This window comes from Leptosomus discolor, chromosome 11, assembly GCF_034619465.1.
Source record: "Leptosomus discolor isolate bLepDis1 chromosome 11, bLepDis1.hap2, whole genome shotgun sequence".
Taxonomy (NCBI): Eukaryota; Metazoa; Chordata; class Aves; order Leptosomiformes; family Leptosomidae; genus Leptosomus; species Leptosomus discolor.
This window is the reverse complement of record NC_141401.1, coordinates 16,471,083-16,495,699: the sequence shown is the minus strand read 5'-3', so window position 1 is coordinate 16,495,699 and position 24,617 is coordinate 16,471,083. Positions and strand designations below refer to the sequence as shown.

General features: G+C 40.9%; 1 protein-coding gene across 3 annotated transcripts in view; it reads left to right on the top strand.

Moving 5' to 3' along the window:
* NEO1 (neogenin 1) overlaps positions 1-24,617 on the top strand; it is a 206,986-nt gene that overhangs the window by 132,375 nt on the left and 49,994 nt on the right. For all 3 annotated transcript variants that reach the window (XM_086471584.1, XM_086471583.1, XM_086471582.1), the window contains one exon: positions 777-897. In XM_086471584.1, the coding sequence (XP_086327710.1) occupies positions 777-897 (121 nt within the window). The remainder of the gene's footprint in view (positions 1-776; positions 898-24,617) is intronic.

The following is a 24,617-nucleotide window of genomic DNA, read 5'->3' as shown; positions in this document are numbered from 1 at the left end:
AGTCATCTAGCACATGGGCATGGAAGCTAGGTTCTTCTGTAGGACCAGCTTCCTGTTTTCGTCCTGTTGATGTTTGGGGCCTGGAAGGGAGGTGGTTGCTTTGTAATTCAGTCATTTTGCTGAAACGCTAAGGTGCATTGCTTATATTGTATGAGTTGGTTTCTTTATAGCTTAGATTTCCCGTGAGAGACAGACGCACGCACGATGACGGAACGCACTTTGTTGGCTGAACCTGTTACAGTGCAAGCTCGCCCTGAGCATGGACTCTTTTCTGCAGCTGTCTGTGATCAGTGGAAATTGCAATTTCAAACAGGAGTTTAAATATAAATGTAACTGAGTTGTGGCTCATGAGTTTTGGCACACCGGTACTTCTAGAGGGAAATTTTAGATGTAGTGAAAGTCATTATTGAGACATGGTTGAGAACTTAATGGTTGTATAATTGGGTATTCCTGAGGTGGTAGGATTGTAACAGTGAGCTCCGTAGTTACATTCAGTGCTTAAAATATCATAAAAATGGCTGTGGAAATGTTATGACTTGCCAGTGATATGTGATGCTAGAAAATGATAGCCATTAGTAAGAGCTTCTGCAGCTTTTTGATACCGTATAATTTGAGGATTCAGTGCAGAAGAGATGAAATCTGACGGGAACTCCAAATACATTTTTCTGTGTTACCGTTCAGAAGTTTCTCCTGTCGTAGTAACATGCCGTAACACCACCATTGTTTTTGCAGTTGTAACCCATTTTTAAGTGTTGCGCTTTTCCTTTACTCTTCAGAAAGAACACAATCTGCAAGTTTTGGGTCTGGTGAAATCGGATGAAGGATTCTATCAGTGCATTGCAGAAAATGATGTTGGAAATGCACAGGCTGGAGCCCAGCTGATAATACTTGACCTTGGTAAGATAAACCGTGACAACACAGTGCCAAAAGATGGGGAGGAGCGGTTTTAAAGGGCCGTTTCCCAATGATATATCTGTAACTCAGCTAGAGTAGGATGTTTTTTAAAATCACATGAGAGTGGTTCAGCGTCATCTTCTTTACACTTAAAGTTACTTAGGAGAAATTAAGGGGTTCTGTAGGATTCACCTTGTGTTCTGGAAAATATGTAGAAAATATTTAGTGCAATAATAAACCATAGCCAGAAATCTGAAATATAGTTGCATGCTGAGATTTAAAAAAAAAAAAAAACGAACAGGATAGCTGAAATGAAAACCATCACTGAAATTACAAAAGTGAAAAATAAGCAATTATGGAGTGCACCGCAAATGAATTTCAGCAAAGTCCTTCCAGTATCAGAAGCTTTTTTTCTGCTATTAGTTTAAAAAGTAGTAAGCTCTGTCATTTCTGCAAACTGCAACTGCAAAAATTTTTCGGAGTTACAGCTGCAGTTTAAGATAAATATTGTTTTTGTGCTCCAGTCAGTGGAAGTACTAACAATGTTCACCTTCTTGCAATGTCCTGCGTTGCATATTTTGGATATTAAAAGAGAATAATTGCTGTTATGATTAAAGACCTACTATCTTCCAGAAAAAAAAAGGTAGTACAAATATGGTTTCTAAGGCATCAGCTGATTTTACTCTTTCAGGTCACACAGTTCTTAAAAATAATTTCTAGGGGCATGAGGAAGAAAACCGATAGTAAGTGGGATGAGGGGAGAGGCAATTCAGACAAGAAAATATTTATTTTGCACTTTTGGGAGCTTTTGTGTTGGCTGTCTTTTTGGGGTATTGTTTCAAAGTTCCAATTTAGTTTTTATTTGGGTGGAAAGGATTTAGGAGAAGCAGTCTTACATATGGTCAGAGGCACAATGTAACTTCACACTTGCAGTTTTAACAGGCATGGCTCTACCAGACGTAGGTTTGGTGTTCAGCATACAGACAGTAAACTATTACATGCCATAAGGAGCGAGATTTCCCATTTCTTTTCTGATTGTTTTGTAGAGTAGTTGTGCACTTCTAACTTCTTATGAGTTCTCATTTGGATATGGGTACGTTTCGTTGCTGGCTGAAGAGCTGCATGTACTTTCCACCACGGTTTGGAGAACACAAGGTGCCCTCTACTGGGTTCAGTAGCTTTAATGCTCTAGAGTCATGGGGTTGCAACCTCCGAGCAGCATTAGGCATTTGGATCCAGCAATGGCCTACTGTCATCAGGTTGCCAGAAAAATTATTAAAAGTAATTTTATTGCTGCTATATGCATGAATCACCTGAGTAGTTTCCAAATCTTTATAGCAGAAGCATTATTCCGTATTTTCCGTGTTTGAAAAATACTGAATAATTGATGTACTTGGGTTTTGAAGCCCTGCCCAAGTGTGTACTTTCACCCAGTTCCCAGTAGCGGTTTATAAATTACTATTACTGTTATTATTTTAGTTCCTGTGGTCTCACTCTTCTTCCTTTCCCTCCTCTGTTGTTTGCCTGCTGGTTTCTCCTTCCTGTCCTACTCTGGCAACCTGTCCTGTTATAGTGAAGGACTTTGCCTTATAATGCTGTCCTTTTTCTTTTGCATGCTGCCAAAGGATTGTGGATGCAGTGTTGATGGAGTCTCATTTCGGGTGTAAAGATACACCCCTGAAGTTGTATTGTTCTGTTACGTGGCCTGCAGTGTTTTTAACAATGTACTCCCTGTGTAACACTGATGCATTTTAGTGGTTGTTTTCCAACAGTAGAGATAACCACATGGTACCTCACGGAAAGTACATTGTATTTTTGTTGTTGTTGAGTAGTGGCATAAAAAGTAGTGCAATTAGGAATGAATGTGCTTTGTCTTAGTTGTGATACAAGAAAACTGATATACACAGTCGAAGAAAATACAGGTATTTGACATTTTAATGCCTTATCACAATATATGGATGGCAAAGAAGGAAACAATATTCAGGGAAAGAGTGTGAAGGTGTCATGTATAGTAGTTCTTTCATGACAGCTGTCTTGGTATGAAAACTAAAAACACTGATGTGAGCAAAACCAATTCTGGGCACTTCGATCATTAAGTCAGAAAGCTTTTTTTTTTTTTTTCATTTCATACCTGATGATGAGAAATACCTACTTTGCCAATTTGGAAAGTAATTTCAGTGCAAAAATGTTGCTTGTGTTCATCAAAGTTCTTCCCAGTTAGCAGCATGTCCCTTCCCTTGCTGTTCTCTGTTTTCTCCTTCCTAAATGGAATTGGCAAACATCTGGCAATTTACAAACTGTTTCCCTTTAGCCCTTTTGCTTATCGTATCAAATTGATCTTTAATAAATGTAATTTAAATTAGAAAATAGAAGCCTTATGGGCTGTCTCAGAGAGGCTGCACACATCCTTTATGGGCCAGTGTTGAAAGCATGAACCAAGACTATTGTGTGGGCATCTGTAACGACTAGAGCATCGATTGTGGTATAATTGACAACAAGGAAGGAGTTAGTTGGCTGCCGTCAGAGGTGAGTTTGAGAGCTGGAAAAGGCAGAGTTACTCAGACTTTCAGGGAGATAGGCTGAGAAAGATTGAACAGAAATAAACCAATAAAACTGGTTGCGCTTTGCATATTAGGTTGGAAATTTGTTGACTCTCCTGTACGTTAACGTGCCTCAATCTAAACCCTTCATATGGAAATTTTCCAGCCTGTTGGGTTTTGGTGCCTAGAATGATACTGTTTCATCCATAGCTTTATTGAGGTGTATCTTAAGGGTTTCTGAGTGGTCTGAAAGTTAAATACTGCATCTGTGTTTTCTTCAGTCTTAGAAGGAAGCATAACATTTAAATACAGTAGGCGTAAAGTGTGATTATCTGCTGCAACAAAAGGTTTTCTGTATTTGGACCTAGATTTCTGACTTTGCAGGTAGTAGTGGTTTGGTGATTCACATTGTCTTCTGCACAGAGATAGTTCTGGTGTGGGAGTGTGCATGTTGTGCGTAGCCACACAGAGCAGCGTGTACCCAGGCTCTCGTCTGCCAGAATAAGCGTAATATAATTGTTGTCCAGACACAAGCTTCTTTTGGCTTGGTCTTTTTTGTATTTGGGGTGAGTTCTGAAAAGCTTACGGTATATACAGAAGTTTTTTGTGGAAAATATTAAAACAGAGACTTGACTAGCTAGAAAAGGGTAAGTTGAAGGCTTATTGGAGTGGCTTACTATTTTCAAATCCTGTAATTCTCTGTTAATAAATTTAGAAAAGAAGACTCTACTTGGAAACCAAATTGGCTGTATAGAGCCCGCAACTTTTGCCTTTTCTGGAATACATAACGGAATTGTGGCATTGAGAGGAGAGATTTTAGGACAACTGTTCATAATTGAGAAGGTTAAAAGGGGGAGGAGAGGGAGCAGGATTCAGGTAAATGGTTCAAGTGAAATACTCTTCTGCTACCAGTATCCCCTGTACTTACCTTCAGGTGTAGGAGTCTGCAGGAGAGTTGAAGAGCATCCCATCTGCTTTCCAAATACTTACAGATTTGAATTTGCATCCCTGTTTCTCAATGCCCTTCCCCTGGAGGCTAAGTACCCTTGGGAATTTCACTGAGGTTGTGGCTCTGCTGCCTGGTCTGCCTTTTAGGGAGAATTTAAGAATTACCTAAAGAAAGGGAAGTATCTCAATTACCACGTTCCTCTCCACTTGCCCTCTGCCTATGTTTGGCAGTCTCCATGCTCCTCTCTTTGCCTCATTGATTAAGAGATAGGTGGTCTTTTCTTATATCCTGCAAATGCCACCGTGGAGGACTCCTGCATATCCCAGTGAGAAGGAAGAACCTTAGGTGTGCCTTGGGAGTGATGTTCTCAGCAACCTCAAAATATCCTTCCCCCTTCCCCCCCCTTTTTATTTTTTATTTTTTAATTTTTTTTTTACACAGAACCAGCCTTTTTTACTTACAGTTAGGTCCAGGTGGGTCGGCCTCTGGCCATCGCAGTTACGGATCAGATATACTAGTGTGCTCAATTATAAGAAAGCTATTTCTTGTCATCATCTTTACAGCATTAGTTTGCGTGGTCTGTGAAAACCTCAGTGGTGGAGACGTTTGAGTTTTCTTCATGGAGGTTAAATGCTAGTGACAAGACTGAGAAATTCAAGACCTGTAACCTGGCCTTTTCCAGTGTATCTGGCATTGCTCAGAGTTGCCATTTGGGAACTGAAAAAAGAACAGGTGGTAATAAGTAAAAGGGGGTGCCTTTAGGGGAGGGAGGCAGATGGCTCCCTGTCACCCCTCTGTGATAGGCATTTGACAAGTATTCAGGCACCAAAAAAAGGAGTGATTCTTGAATGGTGTATAAAGAAAAATCATAGACTGTAAACAAATATGCCATGTTATTTAAAGAACAATTTCAAAACATTATTTGAAATGCACTGTATCACCTTCAAAATTCCAAAGTAAGTTCACTATACTGTGTGATTTTTGTACTTTTATACTGCAAAAATTAGTGTTTGCCATTCTGTGCCATATTTGTGAGTTGTATAGGAGCGAGATCTTCAAGTGCATGAGTTGGTAACGCTGCTGGTATCCAGTAGTACACCATGTCAAAATTTTTTGTAGTGGAACTATCCATTCCTCTAAACCTGGATATGTCATGAAAAATGGTCTATATCCAAGCAAGGATATTCTGCATGTTTTAATTTTACTTAAATTAAATTTTAGTAATTTAATATTTACTAAATAAATTTAGTGAAATTACTTAATATTACTAGCATGGGAAACAAGGAGAAGGAGTTACAAGTCTGCATGTAGTTGCAGAGCTGTGAGGCATTTGAGATTACAGGGGGGTCTTAGGATAGCTGTAAGGGATGGATAGAGGCTCTTTTGAAAGAACAGGGCAGGGAAGCAAGGAAGAGGGTTGCGCTGTATGCAGAGAGCTGATCTGAATGCACATAGCTTTGCCTTGGAGGGGGTGGTGGGCCAGCTGAGAGTTTATGCCTAAGGATCAGAGGATGTAAGGACAACATTGTCACACATGTCTGCTAGAGACCAGCTAATCAAGGGGAGGAAGTAGGTGAAGCCTTCTTTACACAACTGGAGATTGCAGGCCGTAGTACTCATGTGGGTTTTTAACCATTTGGTGTGTGCTGGAATGGCAGCTTGGTGTGACAGATCATACAGGGGGTTTCTGGAGTAGGCTGCAGAGATCTTGAGACCGATTGTCCACGTCTGACTGGATGACTGGTAGAGGTGTTGTGATGTACCTGCTATTCAGGAAGAAAGAAGAACTGGTCAGAGAAACAAAGGTTGTAGCAGCCTTGGCGGCAGCTGTCATGAGATTCAAGCTTCTAAGAGAAACAAATAGCAGAATTATAGCCTTGGTCTTCAAGACAGGAGATTTTGACTTGTTCGGGGATCTCTTTGGCAGGTTCCCATGGGAGTTTGTGTTGATGGGCAAGAGGTGAACCGTTTCGTTCCAAATGGCCGTCTTCTCAAAGCGCAAGAATGGTCTGTTTCAAAGTGCAGGACTTTGAGCATGCGTGTCCAGGAGACCAGTAGGGATAAAGAAGGAACTCCTAACTGAGCTCCAGCACAAAAAGAAAGTACACAGAAGTTGGAAGCAAAGGCAGAGAAAAGTGAGGGATATTCCTGGATGTGAAGGGTTAGAACTAGCAAAGACAAAGCTTGGCTGGAGCTGGAATCGTTTCAGGGAAGATTAGGGAGCAAATCCTCCTGCAAGCCATGCATGGATACCTGAAGGAAATGATGATGACTGGGAAAATCCAGTGTGGATTTACCAAGGGCAAATTATGCCCAACTATCCCAGTAGCCTTCTAAGATTAAATGGTTGGTCCTGTGGTCAAGAAGAGAGGAGAAGAGTGGATGGTAGATGGTTGGGGCATGTGGAGGGCCTCAGCAGGCTCCCAGCATCATGGTGAATGGGGTGGAGATTAACTGGCAGCCCGGGTAACAAGTGGCATTACCCCGGGGCTTGACTCTGGGACAGAGAGGGTTTCATATCTTCATCAGTGACCTGGAGGAGGGGACAGAGAGCACCCACAGCGGGTCTGCAGGTTACACCAGATGGGGAGGAGCAGTAGAGGGACCCACGAGGCTGGAGAAGTGGGCTGGTGGGAACCACAGAGTTTAACACTGACAAACATGGGGCCTGCGTCGGAGCCAGAATGGCTCCATGGGTTGGTAGGGCTGGCTGCTGACTGACTGGGGAGCAGCTTTGCAGGAAAGGACTCGGTGGCAGGCAGCTGGGCAAGGGATGTGATTGTTTCCCCCTACGTGGCACTGGTGAGACCACATTAGGACACTTCTAAGCTTCCCAATACAAGACAGACACTGGCATACCGGAGCCCCAGTGGAGACTTACCAGGATAATTAGGGGGCTGGCACACGTGATGCACTGAGATGTGCTGTGACTGTGAGAGAACTGGGTTTGTTCCTCCTGAAGAATGGAAGCCTACAAAAACATCTTACTGCTCAGCAAGCTGATGGAGGGCATAGAGCAAGTGGAGACAGGTGTTGGAAGGATGACAGGTAACAGGGAAAGACTGCAAAAAGGGAATTTCCGATCAGGTAAGAGAAAACAGTTTCACAGTGAAGGTAGTTACAGTCAGAAGAGGTTGCCCAGGGAGGCTGTGAAATCTGTGCTTGGAGATATTCAAGACGCACCTAGACAAGGCCCTGAGCAACCTGGTCAAAGGTGGCTCTGCTGTGAGCCAGGGGTTACATAGATGAACTCCTGAGATCCCTGCTAACTAGTAGTAGTCTATGATTCAGAAAGACCGTTGGTCGGAGAGGTGTAAATGGACCTCATTTATCTCATTGTGTATAGTCTTAATGTGAGAGTCAAATTATGACAATTTTGTGGTACTTATTTCCCTGCCGATCTCCCTACGAGAAACATAAGTGTCTGGTATTGGTGACACAGTTTGACATTGCAAACCAAATTTGATTAGTAAAGTACAACACCACTTCAGTTGCACTGTATGATATTAATTCCTCCGGTGAATTGCATTATGTGAAGCCTAATTCTGAGAGAGTTTTAAAGACAACATTTATTGACCTAAATTGGTGCTTTCTTTGTGTAATTGGATTCTGTCCAGGACCATTGCTGCATGAATAATTTCATTTTATGTTGGTGCTTCTCTGCCAGACTTTGACCATGAGCTATCTCAAGCCTGACAGCAGTGAAATGAGGTGGACAGGACTCCTGGTAGGGCAGGGCAGGGCTGAATGGGGGCTTTCCTGGTCCGCAGCAGGGTGGAGGACATCAGAAGTCTGATCAAAGTTTTCTGGAGTCAGCACATTTCAGCTAAAATTGTGCTGAAAATGTGGCATTTCTATACCGCAAGTGGTATTCGATTGTTGGAGGTTCCTTCAGGCTGACACAGACCTGGAGATTTCCATGGCTCTGATTCCACTCCTAGGAGCTATTTCAGCTCCCCTAGACTGGTGCCAATCAAAAAAATTCCCAGCTATAGCTGCATTTCGACCTCCTTGTTAGTCAGACCTTGGACCCTTTTTGCTTAACTTTTAGACTGTCAAACCTTGGCTTTTGTCAGGCTGTCTCCCCTTTGACAACATGCCCTGAAATTCTAAATGCACCCTTTGGCACACTTGCAGCCCTCCCGCCTTTGCATTCGTTTAAACCTTACAAGCCTTTTCTCTGCTCCATCATCTGGATTGTTAAAAAAAGTAGATTGAATCATATGGATCTGGGGATCCCCTCCTGTATACCCCGGTTCAATATCGCCTTTCCTTCTGACACCGACGCACTGAGCACTACTCCGTGTGTGAATTTTCCATCCAATTATGAATCCACTTTTGTAGTAGCCTTATTAAAAGATAGTTGCTTGCTTTTCAAAGTGTCGTGTGAGGCAATGTCAAAAGCCATATGTGAATCAATGTATGTGGAATACTCTGTATTTTCCATATCTGTAAGTTCCGTTATTCTGTCATAGGAGGCAAATATTAGTTCTTTTTGACAAATTTTGGCTTCTGCTGAAAGAAATCCAAAAGTTGGCACTAACAGGCTTGTGTTCCTATTGAAAAACTTGGTTGCACTTCTGGGTATTTTCCATATGTAAAAGTTTACATAGTTGTAACTTCTACCCTTGTCTGGTTCAAGCCCAGAGGCAGACAATTCATGTTGCTTCAGGATGTATTTTGGATGATTTCACAGATATTAAATGTAACTTCTCAGGCTCTCTCACATCTTACAGAGGTAATTTTTTAGAGTATTTTATATGCAGTCACATACTGTGAATCAAGAACATTTAGTGGTGTTGTCAAGGTAATACAGTAAATATTTTCTCAGACCATGGAATTCTATGGCCTTCTTGGAGACTACAGAAGTACTTGAAAAATATGCAGGGTATTGTGGATGAAATGTCAGAGCAAGATGAAAAAAGGTTCATTGAATAAGAGAAGGACTCTGTCGGGTATGCCTCCTGAAAACTGTTCTGTTTCTTCACTCAAACAGAAGTGTCTTCGTGCTCTTTCTATGTTATACAATTGTATGTGTCTTAATGGAAGGGGAATTGGAAGAGGTCCCTGTGGTTCATGAGTGGCTTTCGGAAGTCAGTGTCCACCAGAGAAGAAATGATTTGTAGAATAAAACTGAATAATAAAGCTGCAAATCCTTGCAGCCAAGAACTCAGATTTTCTGTAAAGAAGAAAAAGAACTCAAAACAAATGAATTGTGGCTCTCGGAGGAGCAGGGAATAGTAATGAACCTGACTGCAGGTCTGTGCAAAGGGCACCTGACACTGCCAGGGCTGAAAACCTGGTGAGATGTGAGAGATCCCATCTGGTCTCATACAGGGAGAAGATCCAAAAGTAGGAGTATGGAAAATCCACTATAGTGAGTATCTTTAGAGACAAGACTAGCAGGAGAATTTCCTCTCCCCTTGAGAAATCTCCCCACTGTTGTCTATCATATATCAACATCTGTCCACGCGGGATTTTACTCAGCAGACTTGAGGCTTTGTTTTGTGCAAGCAACCAGTTGCCGTATTAAAGCGTGCTGTTCATACAGCGTTTGTCACAGTGTCTGTCAAAATTGTTTCTCAAATTTAGAATAATACTGAGAGTTATGGGACTGTGATATTTGAGCCAAGTATCTTCTATATGATACATGCCATTTGAAATAGTTAGGCTATTTGGAACAGTTATTGTATTATAAAATCCAAGTCGTTTCCTCATTCACCACTGTACATGCACATAAGCTTTCTGCTCTTCTGTGTGCACACGCAGTCATGTGGCTAAAAAAATGTGCATGCATAAATACTCTTTTTAAATTAGGGTTCTAGGGTACTGTACATACTACAATTCTGCAAAACACGTCAAATGCAACCAGTGTAACCAATATGACCTCAATGTCAATGACGTAATGAAGTTTTTAAAAAATAATGACAGCACTTGTGTTATATGTAGGCAAAAGCTTTTCCAGACTTGCTGCCTCAATCACTGTCTTACAATATCAAAATGGCTTCATATGAATGATGGATGAACAGCTTGTACGTCTCATTTTGAAAATTGTGTTGTAGGAACATAAACAGCATCTGAAATCGCAAACTGACTCCAAACAGTGTTTTGGAAAACTGAAGCCAAACTCTGAGAATATTTTGTTACTGGTTGTGTACACTTCATTGCTAATTTTCTGTAAACATAACAGTATGTTCTCCTCTAATGCTGAAAGACTTTTTTTTTTTTGTTTAATTTTGATTTTAATTTACGTTACTTAGCTGTTATCAGTGAAAGTCGGCATTTGTGTTTCTCATGGCTGCATGTACATTCAAAATTGCCGGAAAGCTGTTTTAATTCCGTTAGTTTCATTTCTTGACTCAATTCTTGTTCAAAAAATGGCCTTTATTTATTCCCTCTTTATGGCCCCTGCTTATATGTAGTCCTATTGAGAAGTCAAACTGAGTAAACTAAACCCACTAGATCTCAAACGTCTTGAATTTTAACTTCATGAAATTGGGAGCAAAGCAGTTCTCATATTCTTCATTCAATAGACTATTCGTGTTTAAAGTTGGTAGGCGCTTCAAATAAATGGCTCTAATTTGGATTAAATGAGTAATAGATTAATGTTTGCCAGTGCATGCTGAATTGCAGGAAGGCATAACAAAATTTATAGGATGCTTTGATTGTGCTTATTAGTTCTCATTTCTTGTTTTATGACTGTATTTACAGTTGACTTGGCAAAGAAATTTGAAACCTCGTGAAGGTATTTGTATCAGATTATGTGCACCGTGACTTAAATTTAAATCTGCTCAGTGCAAATATGATCGCTACTTCTGCAGTTATACTTTGAAACAGTTGGACTGTGCCACCTGTTTAATTTTGGTTTTCGTGAGTGAAATTAATGGTTGAAAGGTACTCGTGTTTAAAGAAATTGTATGTCGTTTTGTAAAGAAGAATAATACCTAAGGAATGTTAGGTGAAGGTGGAGAAAGAACCAGTAGGAGCAAAAAGCTTCGATATATTTTGAGAGACATTCAACATGTATTAATAAATATTTCTGCCCTTCACCTGTATTTATTCTATATTTATTGTACGACAGCAAAAGTGGAATGAACTGGGATGTGTACATGCTGTACAACGACTGTGAAGTCGGCTCAAAGGCTTTGAGTCCCTGTTTTATGTAATTTCTTTGGGGTTATCCTGAATTCCCAGTAGAGTTTCTCGGTCCAATAGAAGTCTCTTTGCCACCAGAAAGGCTAATAAAAGCAAATACGCTTACCATAATATCACTTGCCAAATCCACCAATTCTGTTTTCCTTTTATCCTCTTATATTTTATATAATCGTTGTCTCTGGCAGCTTGGCTGCTGCTTTACTAGATAATATATTCTCAGCAGTGGTTATTACCAGGAACCAAAGCTGTGCAGCTCTGAAACAGTATTAGGCAAATGTGAGTGCATTCAGTGTGACCAGCTGCAGTTGTTGAGCGACAACGGTTGACTGTTCCTCTGCCTATATATGGCTTCTAGTTACAGGTGAAAATAAAAATAATCAGGGTGAAGAACGTCAACTGGAGGTGTAGGATGCATTCACTGTATCACGATGGGTGTCTGGTTTTAGTGGGTTTTGTTTGTTTCTTGTCTAGATGAAGAGTATAATGGCAGGATTAGCTTTAGTTTGATATCCATCACAGCTACCAAAGGCTTTTCCTCTGCCTTTATTATTCATAAACAGGGTTGTGAGGACTGACAGAAGTAGCCTTAATTTGTAATTGATCCTAGCCTCGTGTTGGAAAGGAAAATATCAGATTTTGTCAGTCTCGCACCAGAGGGGGGAACAAACGTGTGGGTATGATCTTAATTGGTTGCTTATATTTCAAAGTTGCTAAATTATACAGTAATGTCGGAGACAGCTGAATGCCATTTGGAGAAAAAGAAGAAGGATTGGTTTACAGTTTGGTTGCATATGTAATAGGATTCGTACAATTGAATATCTGAATCTAAGAGGAATACTCTTACTTCTGATGTCAAGTATTTTTCCAGCAGCCTTGACAAGACAACCTAAATAGGCTTATGGGTGCTTTACCGTAAGGAAATTAAATCTGTCAAATAAATAAATCTAGCACTCGATAATGTGCATTCAAATTTGCCTAATTTCAGTATTGAAACTAACTGCAAATTGTCATTCTTCTCACTGCATTAGAAATATCCTGGTGTGGTATTTTCTTGTTTTCTTCATTTTTCATCTCTCCTATTTCTCTCTTCCCCTGCAAAAAGAAACTAGTAACTGTGGAGCCAGAATCTTTAAAAGACAAATGGATTCTGTGTGGTTTTCCTGTTGACACGTTATTACTGAATGTGCTGAAGGAAAATAAGGAGAAAGAGGAAAGTCATACTTGGGTCTGCTTTTCTGAGTCCCAGTCACAGAGCTCGTGGGGGCTGTGGGGTCTCAGCAACGGACATTTCACCTTGGGACTAGAGTCTGTCCTCTCTCGTTCTCTTCTTCAGCACCGTTGTACATACAACTGCTTTTTAACCTTGCTGGTCAGGCATTTTTAGCAGTGGTCAGTCACCAGAGTAATCCCCATATGAAATGTTGCATCTGTTGCTATAGACTCCGTTACGTACATTTGGGGCATAACCACACATTCTTGCCTGCTGTGATGTGCATAGCAAATTCCCAAGCCTCTGTGCTAGTGCAAGAAGTTGTATCTTAAAAATGCTGATGGGGTTTACTGTTTCTGTTAGAATTGGGAATGTGAAGAAGCAAAAGAACGTTGCCTGGCTCTTTAAAAATAGAAAGTAAAAAAAATCGTAATTAAGGGTTCCTATGATTGGCTTTCTATGAATTCCCAAACATCCTGATACCTCCTTGAGTTTCTGTAGAAACGGTGGGTCAGAGGCAGCCTGTAAGTGGTAAGGAGCCAGCAGATACATAGGGTCTTTAACAGAGAAGTCCAGGGCAAATGAATATAAAACCCCAATACCACATCTAATAGTATTGCTGTAGACATGGTTATAGCATAAAAGAGGAAAGGTGGGCTTTGCTTGGTACCTCCTCTCCCTTAAAAAAAAATATTTGTATATATCAACCTAAATGAAAGAAAAATAGAGTGCGCTAGCTATGTGTGAGAAACAAGTAGTTAAATAAATCGATGTTTGATGAAGAAGTTAGCAGAAATTAGTACAATTTTGACATACAAACAGCTTGTTCAGTCTCATCCCTTGCAACTTCAGCTTGCCAGAGTTGTTGCTGTGGAGTTGTTTAAAGTGTCAACAGATCCCAAACGGAGGGAGATTCTCTTTCACTTCCAAGTTATTTCTCAGAGAAAACCACGTAGGCTGACACTCAGATAAATCTTGTGTGTCCTATATTGGCACATACCAGCTGCAGAGATTCTAAATAGGGGGTGGACATTTTATCCAGAGGAAACTTGGAGGAACTTCAGTTAAAATCGAGGGCTATCCTACAAGAAGGAGCATTGGCCAGTAGCAGGAATTGCACCTGGTGGGTTGGCAACTGCAGCTCGAGGGTGGGTTAACTTATTTCAGTTTCGACTGTTACTGAGAAAATGGAGAAAGGGAGCAATTAGCCTGTGGTGTTTCTTTGAAAATACATCCTCAAATAGTCAAATAGTGTGGTTTGATTGTGGTACCGCTGTACTGGTGCTGCTCGGCCATCAGAGCAGCGATTGGGTCCTAAACCTGGCTGATTGAAATTGATACTGTTAATTATTTGTAGTGTTTGCAGAATTGGCAGCATCTGTGACCCTGTTACCTTGGGTACGGAAACCGCGGGTGAAAACTGAAAAACACTGCAAAAACCACGAAAGGTGAGATTGGAAAGGAAGGCATGGGGAAGTGATTTGCTCGGGGTGATAAAAGGAGTTACTGGCAGAGTCCCAAGGAAGCTTTAGACTGAGGGAGCAATCTGGCCTAACTCTTCAAATAAGCAAATGGCTCCACATCCTGTAAAAACGAACGCTTTCCAAAAATACATGGTGGTTTTATTAGTAACTATTCCATAAAGAGCTTTGCTCAAATGCAGCACATTTGCTTTTGAAATAAAATGACTGTTTTCCTGTTATTATTGAAGTCAAATTACAGCGTGTCGTTGCAGGCCCTACTGTGCTGGAGAGGTTTTTATTCTGTGTAAGAGTTCAATTTATGAATATTTACATTCAGAGGATAACCCGTAGAGGATTCTTTTGGTTCATTTACATGCATTTTTACTGCCTCAGGTTCTATATGTGTGTTTTGTTTTTAGGGGTTTTGACTCACGTTTCTCAAGGAGTGGTCATCTTAAAAATAAATTTTTAAAAAAGTGAAACGTTCACTACTGAAGTTGAGGATTGTTATGTCCATCGTTTTGCCGTGTTAGTTAAGGTCTGAATTTCTTTCCAATAACAAAACTAATAAAGTAGTTAGCTTTAAACTCCTCGGGGATAGGTAGAGATATGTTTGGCTTGTTTCCTTCTTTTTTATAGTCTGAGTCTCGTGATCAAAAAGCATGCAGGGCTTTTTTTTACATCCTCCCCTGAAACTCTGGTATCTGATCTAAACTGTGGGGCTCCTGCTTAGGTCTGTAGGAGAGGCTGCCTTCCTCTGCGGACTCACCGCTGCGTGTAATGCGTCAATAAGGTCTGTCACACCTTTTTAATGGTTGTTTTATGAGACAGGAAAAAATCAAATTGTTTCCTCTACACCAAAGCACTTCATCGTGAAATGAGAATGGGAGGAGTGTTCTTTATCAGAACGGATTTTATGACTTCCTTTAAAAAACAGGCTCATGGACAGAACATGTTTATCAGGGTATTTGTATAGTCACAATTTATTCAGTGCCCATCAGTGTCCATTTTACGTTAGAATATAGAACAAAATGAATGCTTAAAAATCATAATCAGTGGGTATTATTTAGGAATTTGCTTGTTATGTCTTTCTGGTGGGCTTTTTTCAAGTACTATGCATTGAGTGAAGAGTAAATAACAGTTCTCATTCCCAATGGTAATGTAAATTAAGCCAAGGCAATTAAAAAAAAAAAAAAAAAGACATTTTGCCTGCCTGCTGTAGGCAAAAAATGTCAGCATAGAGAAATAAGTAAGCAAACATCTCCATTTCATTTTATAAAGAAAATGAGCGTTGCTTATGTTTGGGGGAGGGTCTGTTCCTCAGGATGGGGGAATTTCATTTGGTGTTTTAAGTCTGATAGAGACAAAGTGATTCGGAGAGCTGGGTCGGGTCCTTGTCCTCAATTCTCTCCCTCCTTTGAGATGATCTAGGGAACCGCCTGTGTGAAAAAGTAGTTAGTTGATTCAGGATGATAAAGCAGCAAAAAGTTTTATAGTACTGAAAAGCAGAGGGTAATTGTGTCCAGGCTTAACTCCTTGAAATGACTTCCCCAGAGGTTCAGGTGAATACCCGCCTCCCAGGGTAGGAGTGGGAGATGCTCTGGTGGGAGCTGGGTGCTCCCCTGAGCCCAGCTCTGTCCTCCGACTGCACCCACAGTGCTTGGCGGTGCCTGTGTCCCCTTGGGCAGCTCACTTCAACTGTGCTTGGTTTTGGGCAACAGTTTCACGTGCAGCTGAGACCATCTAATGGCCCTTTGCATCCCAATGGGGAAGTCTGTAGTTCCGCCACCTCCTTTGAGCCAGCTCTGGTGTCTGTCATACCCCTTCAGAACCTCTTGTAGCCTGCACGGAAAGTTGCATGCTGTGTTTTCTGGTCTGACCAGGTGAGTTGGCTTTGGGGTCTGGGCCATAAAGCCAATACGGGGCTTTACATATGTCTACATGGAAATACAGCCAGTTCTGCAACATGCGAGGGGCAAGTGGGAGAGGGGAATCTCTCCCATTCAGCGGACATTAACTCCCAGACAATGTTGCCTCATTTTCCCATTAGTTAGTGATTGTGTATTATAGTCAAAAGTAGTTAAAATATTACAGAATTAAAACATTGGCTTTAATAAGACCAGTATACAAGTGCATAGGAAAAATGCCCAACGTTGAAAATTGTTGGCAACTTGGAAGTTTCTTTGGCCAGATAGAGTGGTGACACAGAGACACCAAGATACCGTTGCCATGTGAACATGTAAAGAAAAAAAAGGTCACTGGAAAAATAACATTATCAAAGATTCTACAATTTTTCTGTCCATTTTGGTACCAAATGTCTTATATATACAATGGTAAGCATTCCTATCAGTTAATGACAGCAGGTAATGCATAAAACACTGCAATATGAACCATAAAAACTCCATACGTTTTCATGTCTCTGCACGTTGTCCCTGATCTGTAATACCCGACTCTTACATTGTTGTGCAGGCGTGAGGCAGCCTTCATGGGGTCAGTTCCTCAGCAGATGTGATTCGTGTTTCTGAGTGGTTTGTGCAATTTTAGTTCTAGAAGTAATTTCAAGGTTAGTAGGCTTTATGTCCAGCTGGCCGCAGTTGTGCTTTCTTGTAGGTGTTGGTCTGAATGTTCTCATGTGTTTTGTTTTTCTGACAAATGGCCTTATATAGCAAAATTGCACACAAAGTTCTGCAGTGTAAATTATCTCAGGAAGCGCAATTTTGTACACAAGTATTGATATAATTTTGAATTTTCCCTGAAATATTAAATTTTGTTGTCTTTTTACAGTCACATCAAGCAGACATAGATCTGTGTTTTACACCAGGTAAACAGAGGTGCTGGTGGTTGTTGTTATGAAATCTAGGAGATTCAGGAAATGTATGTTCATTATATAAAGCAGAAATTAGTTTAATGCACTCTTCTTTCCATGTCTGTTTATTCATTTCTTCAGTTTTGCCTGAACGCACCTCTTAATAGAAGAACAGGATTCTGATGGATTTAGCTTTTAATTAGTTTTTCCAAGGGAAGGAAGTAATTCAGTTATAATAACTGATCTATTGAGACAAAGTACCAACCTCAGCATTGAGGCCATTTGTCCTGTAAGAACTTACTAGGGCCGGTTAACATGGTTTCTTTGATTATGATGTCATGCGGGGAACTACAGGAATAAGAAGATGACGTCCCTTCTGTTACAATTTGAAGAAGGATGAGAATTTGATACAAGTAAACTTACAGGGAAAAAATAGGGGAGAATGCAAAATTTTTATGGGTTGTTATATAGCACGGATGTACTAATTTTATTATTTCGTACTTACTACATTGTGACCAGTTACTGCTGTATTTTTTTAATACTATGAGGGAAAGTGTACAAAAGAAAACCAATCGTTTTTGACTGTGACTCTGTGAAGTATCACAGCTTCTTAATCCTGATCAAGGTTGGATCCTTCTGTTCTGAAGCAGGAGGAATGATATCATATACTAGAGCTCAAATTTAGGAAACCAGTGCATTAGGTAAAAGTAATAAAAATGCTTGAAAGTCTTGATTACTTTTCTGGAATCAGTTAAATGGCAATTTATGTGAAAAATATTATTTATCGAGTAAACAGTTTTACCTGAATACCCCGAGTCAAAGATACTGGTACCTCTGAGGTATTTTTTCTTACAGTATACAGTTAAAATATTAAAGATATTTAGAGATCTGAATGTCCTACAGGTTTTTTGGCAAAATAGTAATTTGCAATTTTCAGTTGTAGTAGGACTTTGTTGCTGAAATCAAAGATTTATTTACATTTAAAAGCTATAAAATTTGCTCTGAAGTCCTTATAAAGAGGACTTTCTTTTCTTCTGTACTAGTATATATTAACCACTCCCTGATGCCACAGATTCCTCAGTTGTCCCCAGAACTGATTCCTGTTGGCCAGGTCCGTCTTGTTCTCCACTTGCACATTATCTATGTTCTCTGAGGGTACATCTACATGAAAGTTTTCATTTCCATCAGGAGAGCACTCATGAAATTCCCACCCATCCCTGCTCCTCACGCATTGAATTGTTTCTCAGAGTAGTCTTGGATGTTGCTGTCTTCGGAATGCAACTGAACTGGAAGACGCACTCTGGTCCTTGTCAGGTGTTCAGGGTAAGAGCTAGGCCAAAGTGAAATCTATAGAGTCCATACGATGTGAGTGCTGGGCTCTCACAAGCAGCTGGTTCACCCTCTGGTGCCTCTCCTGCTGCCTTCTGGTGTAGACATGGCCTCGACCATGGCTCAGAAATCCCATTTGACAGGCACCGTAGCTGTGACTTTGTGAGCGGTTAACTATGGACAAGGATAGACTAAATATGGCCGCTAACTAGTTCTTCTTAAAGTCTTTATGCATTTTGATTACATACATTTCAGTACTACCTTCATGAGGCAGGTTGTAGAACTCGTTGTACCTGTGGTGCAGCCAAGGGAATTGGGCTCGACCCGGTCATTCAGAACGCAGTGACAAAGCTGAAGCAGATAACAGCCCTATTCCACCTTTCCTTTGTGTTGTACATCCGCCGGTATAATTGGAATGTTATTGCCCAAAGCAGGAGGAAGCCATGAATATGCCAGTAATGTGCCACAGGAGGAAAAAGGAAATCTAAACCGGAGGGGCTGGACAACATGGAAAATATTTCTAATAATTAGCTAACAAGTGGAGTGTTTCAATGACTGGTTTTCAGGTGTGGCCTGTTTGACAGAGTTGTTTTTAAAAGATCACATCAGCATCCTGAGATGATGATGACAGAATAGCACTATAGACACACGTTCAAATTATTTGTTATCTCACTGCAGCGAATTACACTAGTAGCAGTGGGGGTCACTTTTCCTCCATGATTAAAAGCTGGGTAGCACATCAGTGTAGCAAACCCATAGACACCCATAGCTTTTGCCTCTTAGACTTTACCAGCGTCGTGTCGGTAAAATTAAAGTATTATGCTGTTGCTGGTGAAGGATTCAGGTTCTAGAGGTCACTGATGGTTATTCATTTGTTTGTGTCCAACCTCTTGTGGGCATTTGTGTGCTCCCCAGAACGTTTTGATAAAATAGCTGCAAGAGGTGATGTCTGCTCAGAAGGAACCCTTGGAAAGAGCAGTTTGACAGAAGGGACTTGAACATTCTCTTACGGTTCCCAGAGAGAAGAGAGAAGCAAGTGTCTCCTACGCTGGGTCGGGGGGATTTGTGCTAGGGTTGTCTTAGCTGGAAGTCTTGGTATTGCTCCTGGGCAGCACAAATGCGCAACAGTACGTGTTGGAATCCCATATAACGTGTATGTGCTGTGGGTAAACAGAATTTCTAGTGGAAAGTTAAGAAAATCCTCCTTCTCATTTTTCTGCCTACCTCACCCTGTTGGTGGATGGCTGGATGGCCTGCAGTGATGGGGTTCCAGCAGTTGAACGTTACCTGATTTATTCAATAGTTTAGACCTTGTTCTGTTGCCCAGGTTACTACATAACCATTGAAAAATTATCGTGCAAAGCAGAAAAAGGACCGCTTGAAATATTTTGCTTTGTTTTCAGCTGATTTTTATTACTTTTAGCATCGTTAGATGCAGACAGATAAATCAACCGCCTTTCCTTGTCTATTGATCCAGATTGAAATTGTATTGCAACAGTTTTAACGTATCCTCTCAGCAACATTTAGTTAACCTCGGTCTCCCCCTCTCAACCCCTGACTGCAGTGGAGCCACTGTTTAAGGAGTGATTCATTTGAGGTCAGCTGTTCTGCTGAATGATTTCTTTCAAATGCTCTTCAAGACAGTGTGCTGTATCTCAACTGTACAGCCTTTGTGTGATGCCAGATTGAGCAAGGGCTTCTTCTTGATCCCTTGGAAAAACATAAGCTCAGAAAAAATGATATATCAGCAGTGGTTGAAAAGATAAATCTGTTGTATGTCCGGCATGCAAACGCATTATTCTTTTTCCATGTTCTTAACATGTCACTGGCTGAATAAGCATTTTTTTTTTTTTTTTTTTGAATTAGACAAATGTGTGGCAATAGGTCTGCACAGAATGTTCCAGAGGATAGTTACTTTTTAAAAAGTGATGAAATGTATGTTAGAAAGAAGAGACTTGTTTTGCATGTTACTTGTTACACCATGCTTAAAAGCTTGAAATAATAAAGCTGCTCCCTTATTGGCATTAAAACTAATTTTAGTGTAATTACTCATTAACACAGCTCGGCACTGCTGAGCAGTCTGCTCACCCGGCTGTGTACAAATCAGTTTGTAATGGCACTCAAGGCATTTTGAGGAAGAATGGGGGAAAAAAGGAAAGGAAATAACCTAGTCTTCTAAATGCGTTCCACAGCTATCAACAGTTCCAAATTGCTACCAAGCTGGTATTTAATTGCAGCTTTCAGTGGGTGAGTTTTCTTGCCTATTCGTTGCTTACCTTACTGTACGATTTACAAGTCCTTTGTGCTTTTATTTGGTTCACAGTTTATTTTTCAGACGCCGCTATTTTTTTGTTACATTTGACCAATCTACCTATAATGCTGTCAGAAGGAATATTTCTGGGTTTGAGTCTTGCGCAAGGATAAAACTGGGTTTCTGTTAATCTAGGAAATCTTGGCAGCTCTCCCAGACTCTTCATCTTGATGCCCGCAGGTTCATCAAGCACTGTGTGCAGACCCCTTAAGTAAAAGATGGATCTTTTTGACTATGTAGGAAGACAAATACATGGGTGTGTGGGATGTGTTTTAGAACTAAGCAGATAAATTTTAAAAATTTATCAGGGGGATAATTTTCCTTAGAGAAATTTCAGCATTTTGTTTCAATTTAATTATTTAGAAAATATATGTTACATTTTTAACTAAATAGAATTATTTTTAAAGATAGGTAGGATGCATCCTGTGCGTCAAGAGCATGTGATTTGAAGCAGAACACGGGACAATATTACCAAGACACATTAGAGAAACCAAAATACTAATGTAAAGTGGTGGAAGATACATGATTGGCATTGCGAGTGTGAATAGGTCTCCCAGCTCTGAAAGAGAACTGCTGTACTGGAGAATGGCAGCCTGATAATCTTCTTTGGAGTTTTGTTCTTTGTAAGTTCATGCAGTAGAAATTAATCTCCTGCAGTCTTCCTGGAGTGAAAGTGAGCACCCGAAATGGTGGTCCTGAGGAACTTCTGTGTTGCAGTAGCAACTGTGTGTTGTGCTGGATATTAAGTGGTTTAACTTTCTTTTTTAAAAAATAGAGGCACTTCGTATGTTAAGTAGTTTAAATAAAAGTACGAAGCAGTCAGTCAGAGAATGCACCTGGATGGCTCAGAAGATGCTACTTCAGAAGGCATTTGGCTGATGCAGCTGTAAAATCCAAGTTTGTTTTTATAGCAGCTTCCCTACAGATTATTCCTCAAACTGTTTCATGGTTTTAAATAATATTATTAATGTAATTAGCTAATAGAAGGGTAGGAAATTAAAGCTATCTGGAAGGGGAAAATACCCAGTTGAAGTGTAAAGTGAAATTTGAAATGAAATGGGAGTCAAATCAAGCAGGCACTCTGGGAAAGATGCTGAAACCTACAGGCACCAAGGAGGTTGTTGCAGAGTACTGCACCTTGTTCCTCAGTGGCAACATGATGTAGAAGAAGTAAAGGCAGGTGCAGTAAGGCTTCAGTCGAAGTGAACTATTAACATGGACTCAATTTTAAACATGGCAGAGGCCTGGCTGTTGTAACCAGGATCGTAAATGTGACACTGAATTGACACTCTAATTGACATTTAGGAGCAGAGAGACGATAGTTGGGAAGATCCCCTGGCTCCGATGCAGGCCCCATGTTTGTCAGTGTTAAACTCTGTGGTTCCCACCAGCCCACTTCTCCAGCCTCGTGGGTCCCTCTGCTGCTCCTCCCCGTCTGGTGTAACCTGCAGACCCGCTGTGGGTGCTCTCTGTCCCATCTTCCAGGTCACTGATGAAGATATGAAACCCTCTCTGTCCCAGAGTCAAGCCCTGGGTAATGCCCCTTGTTACCCGGGCTGCCAGTTAGTCTCCCCGATGCTGGGAGCCTGCTGGGCCAGCCAGCTCTCCACACACCCCACAATCCACCCATTCAATCCAGATTTGGCTTTTCTGATTCCACCTCAGATAGTGTGTCTGTATTTTGTTTGATTAGCCATTTTGGTCTCTGTTTTTGCTTCCTTTAGGCTTTCTGTGCTTAAGCTGGGCCAGGAGTTTGCTGTTTGGCCAAGCTGCCTTATTGCCGTGCCCATTTGTTTTCTTACACGTAGGAAAATGGATTGTTATGGGGTTGTGAGCTGTTTGTCCCTGAAGATCAGCGAGCTGATCTCAGTTGCCCCTAAGGGCAGCCGTCCATGGGATTGCACATCTTGTGACTGTGCTGAAGTTTCTCCTTCTGTAGTTCATTGTCTTGATTATGCCAAATGCCTTCCTCAGTTTCCTCAAGATCTTAAATTCTACCATCTGAGTGTCATTTCAGCTAAGGATGCCATTGACTGTCAAATCTCTGAACAAATTTTCCTTATTTATAAATAGCAAATGTAGGAGAGCATCTGTCCTGCTGGGGCATCCGGCACTGGTGTCAAGAAGTTGTCCACAGTGCACTTCGGTGTTCACTGCTTTGAGAAGTGGTGGTGATGTAGGTTGGAGTAAGGTTACAGTGGTAACTGTAAGTGCTGATGACTTTAGCTAGAATCTTGTCTGCCCCGAGGTGCTGCCATTGCTCCTTGGTATGTTGTACCATCGAACAGGGGCTGAAGCTGTGTAGTGAAAGGCGCTGTACCGAGTAGTCTGCAATAAGAAGTTTATCCTTGGGGCATAGGGACCCTCTCTGAGGCCAGAAGAAGAGCTAAAACTGCTGCATTTCTGTAAGAAATCTAATTATGGGAACATAAACATAGTTTAGATTTTGCAATGAATGTGGAATGAGTGGTGTAGTCTATTGATCAGGAGGGGGGTGCTGGAGGATACTTAATTGTGATTTGTAGCTATTACAGTGTGGAAAGGATAATTAAGAAGATATTCTTGGGATCTTTATTTTCAGTACCAAAACATGGATGTTCCTGGCTCTGGGACTCTTTCAGCTATTGAAGCAAAAAGTCTTGATTTTAACATGAAAGCAAGAAGAAACATGCAATTGAAATATAATTAAATTGGTGATTGTATTTACACCAGTACTTGTTGGGGGAGTGAAACTTTTCCAGCTGGCAGGATGGGCAGTGTCTGAGAGAGGAGGTAAACGTGAACGAGAGCTTCAGGAAAGGTGGAAGATGGGATGGAGCAGTAACAGGCACACTGGCACATGGGATGGGAGGGAGGATATTGCCAATGTCCCTGTGGAGCTGGGCCTCGTTTGCGGTGGTCGTTAGTCCCAAGAAGTGCACCCTTGTCTTTGTGGTGGTGTGTACAGTTGTGTTTTATACGTAACAATGAAGCGTCTCATAGTTCTGCCCACATACTTCTATTACATTGTGGAAATCTGATAAAAGTAAATGTTTTGTTCTTCCACCGTGGCCGGTAATTGCCAAAGACATGGAAACGAAACAATGAGAGTTCTGCCAATTCTAGACCTACGTGTGAGACGATGCTTTGGTTGACGAGGTTTTTTTAGAGTTTAAAATCAGGTTGTTGTTGTGATGACAGAGCTCGTGGTACAGCCAAGACGTTCTCAGTGTTTGCCTGAAGGTTTGGTTGCTCAGGTAACGTTTTCTGGTTTGATCAGGTTTTTTGTGTGCGTTTTTCCCCTCGTCTATCGAGAGACAAGTCCGTATATTTTGGTAGTATGTTAGGTGGAGATGCTGCAGCACTCAACAGAAGCTGTCCTGAACTTCTTTCTGGGGAAAATCTGAGCCGTTTTAGTTAGTTTCTGTAATTAATAAGTGAAAAAAATGTATTTGGCAGCATAGATTCCCGTGTGGAAAATGTCATCAGGTGGCTTAAGCCTGGTGAATAGTTAAGAATCCAGAAAAATTCAGGGTATCCTGAGCTTTAGGATTTTGTTACTAATTGTGCTTCCTGTAATACTCTGTGGTAATTGGGGTCCAGCTGCTCAGAATATTACTGTTAGATTTACTGGACGGATTGCTTTAATAGGATTTGAAGAACAGCTATTTGTACGTTACAGCTTGTGCCATTAACTTGCCAACCTTTTAATGCAGTAATCCCAGAGATTTATCCTAGCTTTAGAGTCGTAATACAGGAAGACGGACATGACTTCACCATGAAAAAGTTTGTAAAGTCTTCGTATAATATGAAGCAGGAGTTGTTTAGGCTTGTTAGTATCTTTGTAAAATGGTGTAATATATGTTATGAGAGGGAGGAAAAGCACTGATGGAAAGAAAACAGTGACCTTTGTGAAAGGTAGGAAAAAGCCTGTATTCCCACTGCCATACCGAGTTTGTCACCACATCTCACATTGGCAGT